This window comes from Pogona vitticeps, chromosome 1, assembly GCF_051106095.1.
Source record: "Pogona vitticeps strain Pit_001003342236 chromosome 1, PviZW2.1, whole genome shotgun sequence".
Classification (NCBI taxonomy): Eukaryota; Metazoa; Chordata; class Lepidosauria; order Squamata; family Agamidae; genus Pogona; species Pogona vitticeps.
This window is the reverse complement of record NC_135783.1, coordinates 46203279-46217613: the sequence shown is the minus strand read 5'-3', so window position 1 is coordinate 46217613 and position 14335 is coordinate 46203279. Positions and strand designations below refer to the sequence as shown.

The window sequence follows — 14335 nt, the reverse complement described above, 5'->3', positions numbered from 1 at the left end:
TAAAGGACCTTTAAAAGCTGTCCTTGAAGAATTACTCATGCTTTCTTATAATCCAAAGGTAGGGCCTTCCCATCCAGCAGATCACCTCCCTTCTACCTCATTGTACCCTCAGCCGTCAGCCTTTCAAATAACTTCTTCAGATGATGGTGCTGCTGTTGTTCCTTCACAACACGACTTCCTGGGTGAACACAAAGGATGTGTGTGTATGGATGGATCAATATGTGCATGCTGTGCATGTGTAAATGGGGGTTGGGTGGGAGCCTGTGGAAGGGAGTGTGGGACAGCTCTGCCCACTGCTAGCATGTAGGCCTTGGCACTTGGAAAGCAAGACAATCATGGCCCTGGAGCAAAAAAACACTTCCACCCCTCTGGCTCAGGCTGACAAGGGCATCCCCGTCCACTCCCACCCTGTTTTGAGATATACACATGCTTCTGCATGCACTAGTGTTGCCTTGCAGTTCCTTAGCTGCAACATACTTAAATCTCAATGACTGTTTCCCTGCACCAACTTTAGGTACTTGAGTATTCCTCTCCTCCCTGTCTCTGTGTATGTCTGTGGCTTCCCTTAATTGAAAATACTACTTTTATCTTCACTTCCATGCTTGTCTTTACCTTGCAGATGGCTGATATCATTCTCTTTTTTCCTAATAGGTTCCTAGTGGTTCAGTGTTTATGCTCCAGTGAGAGCTGGTCTACACTTAGCACAAAAACACAGTCTGTACGATCAACAAGTCTTATTCAGTTAAGATGGCATCTTACATTTCTTAGGTTTTTATATAGGGCAACACTCTTAGCTACATCCCTCATGACTACGAAATAAAACTGGGCAGGACAGTATCACTCACACCATCCATTAATGTTTCTGGCTCTATTTAACATTCTAATAAGAAGAGAGAAGGCTACATTAGATGTATGAAACTTGTCAATGTGTTTCATATGCCTCTGTATCCAGATTGTTGAGGGTAAGGTGGGGGATAGCCATTGAAATGGACTACAAATCCATACTTTCAGTGCCAAGGACCCAAACCAGCCCCTTGGTTTCAAAGCGAATGATCTAGAAGTCACATTTAGTGGACACTGCTTGCATCTGCTCATTTGCGGAGCACACAGAGGCCGACACCTGTCATTCTGACCCCTCTGATTCTCTTCCACCAAGAGAATCAGAAATTCAAGTAGAAATTCAAGTGCCACCAGAAATTGTCAGCTTCTTGCTGTTTAATGTGCAGAGTTCTCTGATTGAAGAAAAACACACACACTCTTCTTCTACAAAAAGACATGTGTATTAACAAATATATACAAATGTACAAAGTAGCAGACCTTCGGCGCGGCAGTAAAAATATAGACAAAATAGCATACAGGATAGTAGCACATAGGAAAGAAGGAGATACATTCATGTTCACAATGTTTCCTTATATACAGTTAAACTGATGCTTCTGTCCAGTCACTTCAAGGGTTGCATCATCTTCCTTTACAGGGGTGTTGCATCATCCCCAGATGTTTCTTCTTCTTCTTCTTAGTCACTGTGACTCAGCAGTTACACAGGTGTTCATTATGGCAGTTCATCAATCTGGACCTGTTCAGGCCTATAAAATTTACAATACTTTGACAGAAATTCAAGTATTGATTTCAATAATACACAAGGCTGGAAATCTGGTTTCAAGAAGAGAAATTACCTTCTGCTAAAAGCAGACTTTCCCTTGAGTCATGTGCCCCGTCCAGACTATCTACATATTTTAATGAGGCACATGTTTTGAAGAGACAGCGTTTGTAACAGAGGCTGAGATTCAGACTTGCCAACACATATGGACAGAGTTGTAAGCTGGGTGTTGACAGATAAGAAGGGAGAGGGAAAACAGATATACATAGACAGATTTAAGGCAGATTTAACACTTTGTCAGGAGGAGATGTTGCCGATATATGCTAATGCTCACTCCACCACTCCATTCAGTTTACCCCATACTCCTTTACAACACCACCTTTCTATATTCCTTCCAAGTGCCAGGACTTTTTCCTTATTCTATAAATCTTGTTTTGTGAAAACCTGCAACGACCTTAGATAGGAGTGGCAGACTCATTTGGAAGGATGATTAAATTCCCCTGAATTGTTACGGTTCAGAATGACACATTTGCTAGAATGTGCAGAGGGACACTCGTTTATATTAATGGGAGAATGAGACCTTTGCGTGGTAACTAAATTTTCAGTTATTTTTTTTTCAGTGCCTTGTGATCACATTCACTGTTTGAGGGAGAAAATATGCCTCCCATTGGGCTCATCACTATTTTTCTGTCAGAGCTGCCTCTTCATTTTTCTCATTGCTGTATTTCCTTCGTAGACGAGCTTCAGGCCTGTCCTTTGTCCTTACTGCATGAACTTTTTTTTTAAAATCAAATCAATGACTATGAAGCAGATGGAAGTGCATTACTAGGCTTTAGTGCTGACACGTAAACTGGGCTACAATAAAAATTACCTGATGTAAATCTTCTTAAACAGAGTCAGATTGTCACACTTATTTTTTTTTTTTTTTGCAAGATGAGGCAGCTACAACAAAACGATTTACCCACCAGTTTCTTCTCAGTGCTCTACCATGAGGAGAGCTCTTGTTTTGCCACATTCTGAAGAACCCTCACAGTTTGTCTGTCTGCCAGATGTGTTAATGACCATCTCTGACTATGCTCTTTTCGGAGTATCTGAACGAAAATCTCACTCAAAGCGAAAGTAAAAGCTCTTAGGGATTAACAGCATCAAAACTGGATGGGGCCTGAATCTCAAAGTTATCCAAATTCATGTCTTTGGGATACTGAGGGCTGATTTTCACCTAACTAGTGTTGCTGGGCTGAAGAAAGTAGGAGGTGCTAATCTAGTGCAGTGGTTCTTAACCTTTGTTACTCGGATGCTTTTGAACTGCAACTCCCAGAAACCCCAGTCAGGACAGCTGGTGGTGAAGGCTTCTGGGAGTTGCAGTCCAAAACTCCTGAGTAACCCAAGGTTAAGAACCAGTGATCTAGATCCTAGGTTCCCAACCTTTGTTACTCGGATGTTTTTGAACTGCAACTCCCAGAAACCCCAGCCAGCACAGTTGGTGGTGAAGGCTTCTGGGAGTTGCCGTCCACAACTCCTGAGTAACCCAAGGTTAAGAACCAGTGATCTAGTGGATCTACTGTATCAACATTACAATATGTCATCTAGAAAAGCAAAATGATAATAGCACTCTGTTCTGATCCAGTCATGATTCACCAGGAGTACTGTGCCCAGTTCTGCAAAAGGCAATTTAAGAAAGATACTTACCGACTGGAAAGTGTCCGGGGGATGTATGTGTCAAAGATGTTGATGGGCCTGGAAACCAAATCTTGTGAGAAACAATTAATGGAATTGGATGTGTTTCTCATGGAGATTCTATAACAGACATCCTCAAGTACTTGAATGGCTGTTATGTAGAAGATAGAGGAAACTTGTTTTTACTGGGAAGACCCAACCAATGAGTTCAAAATTCAAAAATTCAAAAAGAAACTATGACCAAACATTAGGCAGAGTTCTCGATGGTGAAATTTTTTTGACAGTGGGGAAAACTCCTTGAAGAATGGAAGAATCTTCTTTTATTTTCCAAGATGGCGGGTCACTAGCTGGTTGGGGTTTTCTCCCGCTGCTTTGACTTGGTTTTTTCTTTTTCTTTCTTCTTTCTCTCCTTTACTTCTTCTTCATTTAGTCCTCTGTTTTCTAATCCCTTCTCTCCCCCCCCCCACCCTCATTGTCCCGATCTCACCTGCTTGGGTCTCATGTGTGGGTCTCCATTTGGTTAGTCCCCGCTCGGTTTGGAGGCTGGAGACTGCTTTGGGGTGTGTTTGAGGAGGCTATGAGGGCTGGAGAGGTGACCGGAGCCTGCCTGCTGCCTTGCTGCGGAGTTTGGAGTCGGCTTCTGTCCTGGTGTTTCCTCAGGAGTCCCTGGGTTTTGTGAGCCGGGCGCTAGGTCTGCGGGCGACGTAGCCCAGCGCGGAGTGGTGAAGGAGCCCATTGAACTAAGGACTTGCCGAGTGAACGGGGGGGGGGGAGTCGGCGGAGGTGGCTGGAGGAAGAGACCATTGGCTGAGAACTCACAGGGGAAACCGGAGCTGACAAAGGTGTCGCGGGGGGGGGGGAGAAAACTCCAACTGAACCGGAGCAGACAAAGACGTCGCGGGGGGAAGAAAACCCCAACTGAAAACCTGAAGGAGTCAGGAATCCCCGCTTGGTTTGTGAGTGGTCTGGTGAGCCAGTTGAAGTGGGCTCATGGGAGACCTGTTGAGGGGCCCGCTGAAGTCATCTTGCTGGTTTTGCTCTGGGTTGCAGCCGGCCCTCACTGTTAGGGTTCCTTAGGACTGGGAGGCATCGCCAAAGAGACGGCTAGAATGCATTTGGAGAAGGAAACCGACGGATTATAATAAGATAGCTGTCAGGATCGCAACTAACCTTTACCTGTCTAAGGTAAAGGCTGCTTGTCGAACTTACTTCGCTAACCGCATAAGCGAAGCGTCCAACCAGCAGGTGGAGTTATTCCGTATAGTGCGCGACCTATCCGGAACTGGTCTGGATGATAGGCCTCCCCCTAGTTTTTCACCTGACCAGTTTGCAGCCTTTTTAAAATCTAAAGTGGAGGCCATCCGACGAGACCTCTCTCCTTTTTTGAACACAGTGAGTCGAGCAGAGATGTCCAGCGCTCTGTCTTGCCCGGTAACCCTTGACTCCTTTCAGCCTGTCACGCCTGATTCTGTGGCCAGAGTGCTTGACCGCTGTCGAGCCACCACCTCCTCATTGGACCCTTGCCTGGCCTGGCTAATCAAAGCAGCCAGGCCGGTAACAACTGAATGGGCCACTGCAATAATTAATGAGTCTCTCCAGGACGGCAAGGTCCCCCTTGCCCTCAAGGAGATTACTCATTAGGCCCATTAGGAAGAAACCAAATTTGGTGGCGGACGAAATTGGCAATTATAGGCCCGTCGCCAATGTTTCCTTCCTTAGCAAAGTGGTTGAGAGGGTGGTGGCAGATCAGCTTCAGGCACTCTTGGACGAAACCAATGCTCTGGACCCATTTCAGTCGGGCTTCAGGCCGCGGTACAGTACAGAGACGGCACTGGTCGCACTGTTGGATGACCTGTTGAGGGAGGCCGATGGGGGCAATATGTCCTTGTTGGTCCTCCCCAACTTCTCAGCCACCTTTGATACTGTCGACCACGGTATCCTCCTGGGGAGGCTCTCTGAGTTGGGAATCGGTGACCTGGCACTTGCCTGGCTCCGCTCCGTCCTGGAGGACCGCCCCCAGAGAGTACAGCTTGGGGAGAATGTCTCGGCCCCGTGGAGCCTCAATTGTGGGGTTCCACAGGGGCCGATCATCTCCCCAATGCTGTTTAACATCTATATGAGCCTGCTGGGCGGGGTCATCAGGGGGTGTGGGGCATCGTGTTATCAGTATGCTGATGACACACAGCTCTACATCTCCTTTACACCAACTTCAGTGGATGCCATCTGGTCCCTCCAGCGCTGCCTGGAGACTGTACTGGAATGGATGCAGTCAAAGGGATTGAGGCTGAACCCGGACAAGACGGAGGTCTTGAGGGTGGGTGGCCCTTCCGTCAGCAGCATAGGTGACTCCCTCTCCTTTGGAGGGACAACCCTTGCCGCAAAGAGTGAGGTCCACAGCTTGGGAATACATCTGGACCCGGCGCTTACCATGGAAACACAGGTGGCGTCCGTTGTCCGCTCCACCTATTTTCATCTATGGCGGATTGCCCAGCTGCGGCCGTATCTTGATGGGGGGGCTCACTACTCTAGTCCATGCGCTCGTAATCTCGAAATTAGACCATTGTAATGCACTCTACGTGGGGCTGCCTTTGAGGCTTATGCGGAAACTTCAGATGGTCCAGGATGCAGCAGCTTCTTAGTGGGGTGAGAAAATATCAGCACATCTCCCCCACCCTGGCTGCACTGCACTGGTTACCTATTCGTTTCCGCATCAACTTCAAAGTGTTAATGATTACATATAAAGCCCTAAACGGTTTGGGACCTCAATATTTGGAAGACAGCCTCCTCCCGCCCAGACCTACCCGAATCACCTGACATAGCCAGCGGGGACAGCTGAGGGGACTGACACCGAGGGAGGCCCGGAAGGAGAAAACTAGAAACCGGGCCTTCTCGCGGTCGCCCCTCAGCTGTGGAACACACTCCCTGCTGAAATTCGGCTGGCAAACTCTCTGGGTGTTTTCAAAAGCCAATTAAAAACTTGGTTATTTAAACAGGCCTTCCCCCCAGTCAATTAAGTGATTTTCTTTCTCCTTTTCTTTTTTTTTCTTTTGTGTATTGCCCTCTTGGAAATCTGTTGTTTATAATTAACCGTACAATTCTATTTTATATGCTATTTTAACATGTTTTAACTCATGTAAGCCGCCCCAAGTAGACGTTGTCTAGAGGGGCGGGGTAAAAATCGAATAAATAAATAAATAAATATTTGAAGGTTTGAAAAGAGGCTAGACCACATTTTGTCAGAAATATTTTAGCTGTAGATTTCCTGCACCAATAGAGGTTTGGGCTACAGAATCACAGAATCATTGAGTTGGAAAAAGCCTATAAGCCCATTAATTCCAACCCCCTGCTCAATTCAGAAATCCAAATCAAGGAGATCTGACTGGTAGTTGTCCAATTTTCTCTTGAATGCTTCCAGCGCTGGAACGCTCATAATCTCCTGACATAACTGTTTCCATTGTCTTTCTGCTCTAACAATTAGGAAGTTTTTCCTGATACTCGACTGAAATGTGGCTTCCTGTAACTTCAACCTATTGTTGCATGTCCTGCACTCTGGGATGACTGAGAGCAGATCCTGCCCCTCTTCTTTCAAGTATTTAAAAAATGTTATCATATCACCCTTCTTTTCTCAAGGCTAAACATGCCCAATTCTTTCAGTTTTTTCTCATTGGTCTTAGTTTCCAGTCCTCTAATCATCTCCGTTGCCCTCCTCTGGACTTGTTCCAGTTTGTTGGCTTTCTTCTTTAAGTGTGGTGTCCAGAATGGACACAGTACTCTAGATGAAGCCTAACCAGTGCTAAATAGAAGGGAAATATTACCTCATTGGATTTGGAGACTACACTTCTGTTAATGCATCCTAAAATTGCCTTTGCCTTTTTTGCAGCTACATTGTACTGTAGGTTCATATTCAGTTTGTGGTCTACACACTTCCAAGATTCTTCTCACTTTTAGTAATACTGAGCTAAGTATCCCCATCTTGGGGGATAAGCTCTATGTCTACAATTCCATAGAACAAGGCCATCTTCTTTCTTCAGTCCCATACTCTTGCTATCTCCAGCACACTCCAGCTGTCAAATTCCCCACCTTGCCTCCACAGGACACTCAAAATCAGTGTTTTGGGACCTTAACAGAATTCTCTGAACCAGAACAGTGCTCTTTCCAAAGTCACAGCTTGACTCAGAAAATGCCACCTCTTTTTCCTTTTCTCCAAGTGGTCTTTGGCAAGGCCCCAGGAGCCCCAGGGAGTTTCCATGTTTCCCCAGATATTGCACCCCAAATTATCTGTATGCTGTCCCCTCTCTTTAGCTAGGCCTCAGCCATGCCCTCTAAAAGCAGAATAATTCAGAGTCAAATCTCAGCACATGATGGCAAATATTTTATAGTGCTTCTGAGTGTTTAAAGTGCTTCATACCTACACTTTGTTAGATAGCTTTGGGCCTGCCATAACAAAAGTTTTAGCAAGGCTACATCACAAATTCGGCCCATGGTTGGTAACTTGCCAACTGATACAACCACATGGGTTATTTCAATATCAACATAACTTTTAAATGTCCCTTCCTTCCATCTGGCTTCCATTTCCCATCCTCCCAACATGGAAAGGCTCCAAGCAGCAGCTTTACTGATTAATGCTGATATCTGGGGATTTTGTGCTAGTGACAGCAGCTTCCCAGATCCCTGGCACACCTGCCTTGCTGGCACTAAAACATGGTAGCAGGCTGCCTGGCTGTATATTCAGAGATTTATGGGAAGCTTTGAAAACGGATCTGGGTGGTTAAATAGCCACACATGACCTGATGGTGTTCTGCAAACTTAGAACAGATGCAGAGTTTGGCCTACAAGCAACCTCAATTTTTCTTTCTTTTGAAGTGCCCTGACTTTGGGCTCAGGGTGGTTAGCAGCAAGATGTTGTGTATACTTGCATTTTGCTCACTTCAGGTGATTTGGTTTAAAATAACACAAACCCATACATCATCCCAATTCATACTGTGTCCTGACAGTGGGTTCAGTCATGTATGCTGCTCTTTACAATCCTTTTTCCAGTCAACTGTATTGAAATATGTTTACCTGTATGACTCGCACTATAGTATATGTTTTGGATGACACTACATATTGAACTCTGTGAGTCTATCCGGCTACAAGTCACAAAAAATGACGATCAGCAGTAAATGAAAGTGCATATTTACTTTGTTATATATCAAGGAAGGTGGAAGACATAATGGCAACCAGGAGAATGTACAGATAAGGCAGAATCAGCCCATGACAATTTGCTGCCTAAGGCAAAGACTGAAAGTGTTTGAACCATGTCCAGCACTACACTATAGTAGTACATATTCATATCTGTTCATGAATTTATTTCATAGCCATTCCTGATTTGCTTAGGAACTCAACAATTCACACTTTGAAGAAAGCAAGCATAGTAATAGCAATAACAATATTTGCCCCTTTGCCGCATGAGTACGACAATGATTCTAGGTTGATGCAGGATTTCTCTTTGAAAACACTATAAGTTGGATGTGACTTGATGGTACGTAACAACAACACAGCTTTAGAGACATGTGCCCAGTACAACAATAGGATGCTCCGAATGGCAACAAAAAGACTTACACTGGACATCTACTCGAATGGACCTGATGGCAGGGACTCCAACCCCGTTCTCTGCCTTACAATAATAGCGACCTCCTTGGAGCCTCTGGATCTTCTCGATTCGAAGGGTCTCGTTGAAGACGGATGTTTCTTGGAATTTATCCGAAGCGCTACCAGCAGTTTTGGTCCACCTCACCTGAAGGAAGGGAATGGAAAAGAGAGAGAGAGAGAGAAAGAGAAACAAACCACAGCTATAGGAATCAGACAAACTGAGAACTGGGGCATGGTCTGAGATAACAAATTGGTATCCAGGTATATCTCAGCTTCTTGCACAGTCTGAAATAGCCATGTGTGTTTGTTTGAAATAACTGAAATAAATTTATTTTGGGACCTTTGTCTGTCTAGAAACCCCAAGGATGTTTGACAAGATAACCCCTGGCTACAGTAGCTACTTTCACATTACCAAAAAAAAAAAAGAGTAAATGTATTGGGGGGGGGGGGGAGAACAAGGATTTGCATAATATTTGCCTGTTTAAAGTTATAAATATTCTTATTAAAAATAAATAGGTAATTAAAAAGTAGTAACATATACGGAGTACTACGAAAGAAAAATGTCACTGATGCAGAGAAGGAGGTGCAGAGTGAAGGGGTGGAAACAGATTACCAAATATTGAACAGATGTAGGGCAGAGGCCATAAAAACATAATTATTCTTTCTTTGGAACTGGTGGCAAAGTGGTTGGATAGCTGAGGACTGAAACAGCAGAGCAGAAATGGGATCAACCGTGTTGGGGGTACTGAGGAAAGCTAGTTGTTAGTACTAGTTACAATCACACATCAGAATATTCTTTTTAAATTCAGTTATTACTCATCAGCTAAAAATTAGTTGCTTAGTGTAGTAAGCTAACTTATATGCAGAATACATCATGTGAAAGGCTGGACTGGAGGAATCCCAAACTGGAATTAAGAATGCTGGAAGAAATATCAACAACCTCCGATATGCAGATGATACCACTCTGATGGCAGAAAGTGAGGAGGAATTAAGGAACCTCTTAATGAGGGGGAAAGAAAAGAGTGCAAAAAATGATCTGAAGCTCAAAAGGGAAGGGGCATTTAAAAAAACTAAGATCATGGCCACGGGTCCCATCACTTCCCGGGAAATAGAAGGGAGGCAGTGACAGATTTTACTTTCTTGGGCTCCATGATCACTGCAGATGGAGACAGCAGCCACAAAATTAAAAGACGCCTGCTTCTTGGGAGGAAAGCGATGACAAACCTTGATAGCATCTTAAAAAGCAGAGACATCACCTTGCTGACAAAGGTCTGCATAGTCAAAGCTATGGTTTTAACAGTAGTGATGTATGGAAGTGAGAGCTGGTCCATAAAGAAAGCTAACCGCCAAAGAATTGATGCCTTTGAATTGTGGTGTTGGAGGAGGCTCTTGAGAGTGCCCTGGACTGCAAGGAGAACAAACCTATCAACTCTAAAGGAAATCAAACCTGAGTGCTGACTGGAAGGATAGATCCTGAAGCTGAGGCTCCAATACTTTGGCCATCTCATGAGAAGAGAAGACTCCTTGGAAAAGACGTTGATGTTGGGAAAGTGTGAAGGCAAGAGGAGAAGGGGACGACAGAGGATGAGATGGTTGGACAATGTCATCGAAGCAACCAACATGAATTTGACACAACTACAGGAGGCAGTGGAAGACAGGAGGGCCTGGCATGCTCTGGTCCATGGGGTCACGAAGAGTCAGACATGACTAAACGACAACAAGTGCAGTAAGCCACATTAAAGTAGGCCCATTGAGTCAGTAGGGATTTGGTGAGTTAATTTCTCTAAATTTTAAATGGGCCTTGTTACATACAGCACTGATGTTACCTGTCTGTCATGGGTTTGGAGGGAAAGTTCCATCCTATGGGGAGTGGAAGGCGGGACATCAGGAGGAGGGGCTGTACTATATATATATGTGGAGCCTGTGTGGTGAAGTTAGAAGAAGCTGGAGGAGAAGCTGAGAGAAGAAGCTTGAGTGGGAGTCTGTGTGTCAGACAGGGTACTACTGTGTGTCAGTCAGTACCAACCTGATAGGTTCAGGTGTTTGTATGGTTAGCCAGAACTGATAGGTTCAGGGTCTGTGCTTCAAGTCAAGTGTTCTGTGTGAACCAAACTGTGTGTATGTATGATTGAGACTAAGCCACGTTACTGTATCTTATTCACTTGATCCTTTTATTTTTCCCTGTGTGTTGTTTAAATAAACCTTATTCCTTTATTTGTTAAAAATCCATCCCTGGTCTGTGTGACTTCTTATAGGGAATGGTTGGTGGCAGCTTAGTGAAACTGTGGCATATCCCAGTAGGTCTGGGTTTGTCACATTGATTGGTGTCCAGCGTGTGGGATACGACTGGTCCAGTTGTCCAGTGGTACAGCAAAGCCTTGGCAAGTGTGCCCAGAGCAAGGGGGGTCTAGTCAGGGACAATCTGAGAGCACGTAGGTAATCTTCTAGGTGTACCTCACGGGGGGGGGGGGGTGCGCTAGTAGAAGAACGTGTAACCTCAGATTGGGGACTAGGTTAGGGAGCTCTGAGGCAGCCTGTTTTGGCGGGAAAAAAGCTGAGGCAAAACTGTGTAGTAGCAGTGATCTAGCCTGCCTGCTGAGAGGCCTAGCAGAGGGGGGTAGACTCTGGCTCGCAACTGTTGCAAGTTAGTGCTGAAGAACAGCAGTAATCTATAGAAAGCTGGTTCTGAGGCAAAAGAAAAAAAAAAGTGGTCGCTTTATTTTGAGGCTTGACTTTTGAAAGCAGCCTGTTCTGAGGGGGGATTATGCCCTTGACTCGAAGCCAAATGGCAGAAATGGGTGAAGTGAAAGAACCGCAGGTTGACCAAGATTCTGAGGATGAATTTGGCTCAGTGCAGGGTGACAGCACGGGAGAACAGAACCCAGAGCTCAGAAAAATACTCCTAGCCCAACAGCATGAACTGAGGGTGAGGGAAATGGAGGAAAGATTAGAGAGAGAAAAAATGGAGGAAAGGGAAAGAGAGAAACAGAGACATTTCGAATTAGAGAGAGAGAGAATGGAAAAGGAGGAAAGATTAGAGAGAGAAAGAAGGCAATTTGAAATAGAGAGAATGGAAAGAGAAGAAAGATTGGAAAGAGAGAAAATGGCGTTTGAGTTGAGAAAATTGGAACTGATGAATCAGAACAATAATAACAATAGGGATTCTGAGGGAGGCCAATTGTCTAAAGCTGACCTGAAGAAATTCCCTGTGTACCACAAGGGAGATTGTCCTGAGGTGTTCTTTTCCCTAGTGGAAAGAGCGTTTGTGGACTTCTCAGTAAGGGAAACTGAGAAGATGACCATCATGCGATCTTTAATCAGTGGCAGCCTTGCAGAAGTCTATGCAGAGATGCCACAGGAACTGATGAAAGATTTTGCAGAGTTTAAAAAACTGGTGTTTGCCAGACATGGGATAAATGCGGAACAGCTGAGGCAAAGATTCAGGTCAATCACCAAGAAACCAGAGCAGACTTTTACCCAAGTGGGGGCCCAATTGGTGAGGCTGCTAGAGAAATGGCTATCTCAGGAGGGGACAGAGACCTTTCAGCAGCTCAAGGACTTGATAGCGCTGGAACAGTTCTATTCAGTCCTGCATGGGGAACTGAAATTCCAGGTGAGGGAAAGGAAACCGAAATCTGTGGCAGAAGCAGCCGAGATCGCAGATTTTATTTCCCAAATAAGAAAGCCCTTGGGTGAGGGGAAATCGATGGGGAAACCTAAAGAAACCTACAGCAAGTACTCTCAGGGACCAGGGAAAAGCCAGCAAGGGGGAGGGGCCCATGGTGAAGGGAAGCCCTCAGACATGAAACCAAGACCTCAGATTTTGGAGGGAAAACCAAAACAAGATGAGAAAGACTCAAAATATAGCAGAAAATGTTATTTCTGTCAGGGAAAGGGCCATCTAATCTCAGAGTGTGAGAAATTAAAGCAGCTAAAAGGAATTGTGCCTCAGGATTCGAGTGGAACCAAGCCAAAAGCTGTGTTCTGTGTCCAGAAAGAGCAAAGCCCCTTGTCACTGAGGGAGCCTGTTGCCATGGCTACTCAATCTGGAACAGTTACATCTGCTGATCAGGCTGAGGAAAATGGTCCTCTTGTGGAGGTCAGGCGCTGCTTGCTCGTGAGAACAGATTCTCAGTTGTTTGAAACAGCAGGGGTGGACGTAGGAATACTTGACCATCAGTATCGGGGGTTGAGGGACACTTGTTCCCAGGTGACCCTGTGCCATCCAGATATTATTCCTAGGGAATATATAATCCCAAATGAGAGCATGAAGGTGGCAGGGATTGAGGGGCAGGTGATCTCACTGCCAGTAGCTGAGGTACCTGTGAACTTTCAAGGCTGGAGGGGAGTTTGGCGGCTAGCGATTTCATCGACTCTGCCAGCAGCCGTGCTCGTGGGAAATGACCTGGCTGAACATGTGAAACGGGTGCTAGTGATTACACGTTCACAAGCCACCACGGGGACAGTTCAGGGGGGTACTGATGAGCCAGAGACGGAAGCAGAGGGGAGTTCAGAAGCTGTGGTGGAAACCTTAACCACAAACAGCAAATTTGGCCAAGAGCAAAAGGCAGACGCCACTCTCCAAAAGTGTTTTGAACAGGTGACAGACGCCCAGCTAACACCTGAAACCCCAGTGAGATTTCATGAGGAAAAGGGAATTTTGTATAGAGAGACCCTGAGGAATATCTCAAAAGGGGGAGATGGGATCAGAAGTCAGCTAGTAGTACCTGAAAAGTATCGCCCCATGATCTTACAAAGGGGGCACTCTGACATGTTTGCTGCGCACTTAGGGGTGAACAAAACACAGCAGAGAATCACACAGAATTTTTACTGGCCTGAAATAGGGAAGCAGATCAAGGAGTTCTGTAAGCAATGTGATGTGTGTCAGAGGCAGGGGAATAACCGTGACAGGACCAAAGCAAAGTTGTGCCCTTTGCCTGTGATTGACACTCCGTTCAAATGTATAGGGGTGGACATTGTGGGACCCTTGCCCAAGGCCACAAAGAGGGGGAACCGGTTCATTCTCACCATTGTGGACCATGCCACGAGGTACCCTGAAGCCATACCCTTGACTAACATTGAAACCAACACAGTGGCAGATGCCTTGGTGGGGTATATGTCCAGGATGGGATTCGCCTCAGAAATAATCACAGATTTGGGCGCATCGTTCACATCGAAGCTCATGAAACGGTTATGGCAAATCTGTGGAATTAAGCACAAGGAAACCACTGCCTATCACCCTGAAAGTAATGGGTTAACTGAGAAGTTCAATGGGACTTTAATGCGCATGATTAGGGCTTACTTGGCAGAGAATCCAAACAATTGGGACCAGAAGCTGCAATCCCTTTTGTTTGCTTATCGATCAGTGCCACAAGCCAGTACCGGGTTCAGTCCGTTTGAACTTTTATTTGGGAGAAGGGTGAAAGGGCC

The 14335-nt window shown here is 45.4% G+C and overlaps 1 protein-coding gene across 8 annotated transcripts in view; it reads right to left on the bottom strand.

Moving 5' to 3' along the window:
- Positions 1-14335, bottom strand: part of MDGA1 (MAM domain containing glycosylphosphatidylinositol anchor 1) — a 379759-nt gene that overhangs the window by 237188 nt on the left and 128236 nt on the right. For all 8 annotated transcript variants that reach the window (XR_013540404.1, XR_012084138.2, XM_078383035.1 and 5 more), the window contains exon 3: positions 8876-9050. Coding sequence is in view for 6 of the 8 variants with exons in the window: in XM_078383035.1 (XP_078239161.1) it covers positions 8876-9050 (175 nt within the window). In the remaining 2 variants the exon portion in view is untranslated. The remainder of the gene's footprint in view (positions 1-8875; positions 9051-14335) is intronic.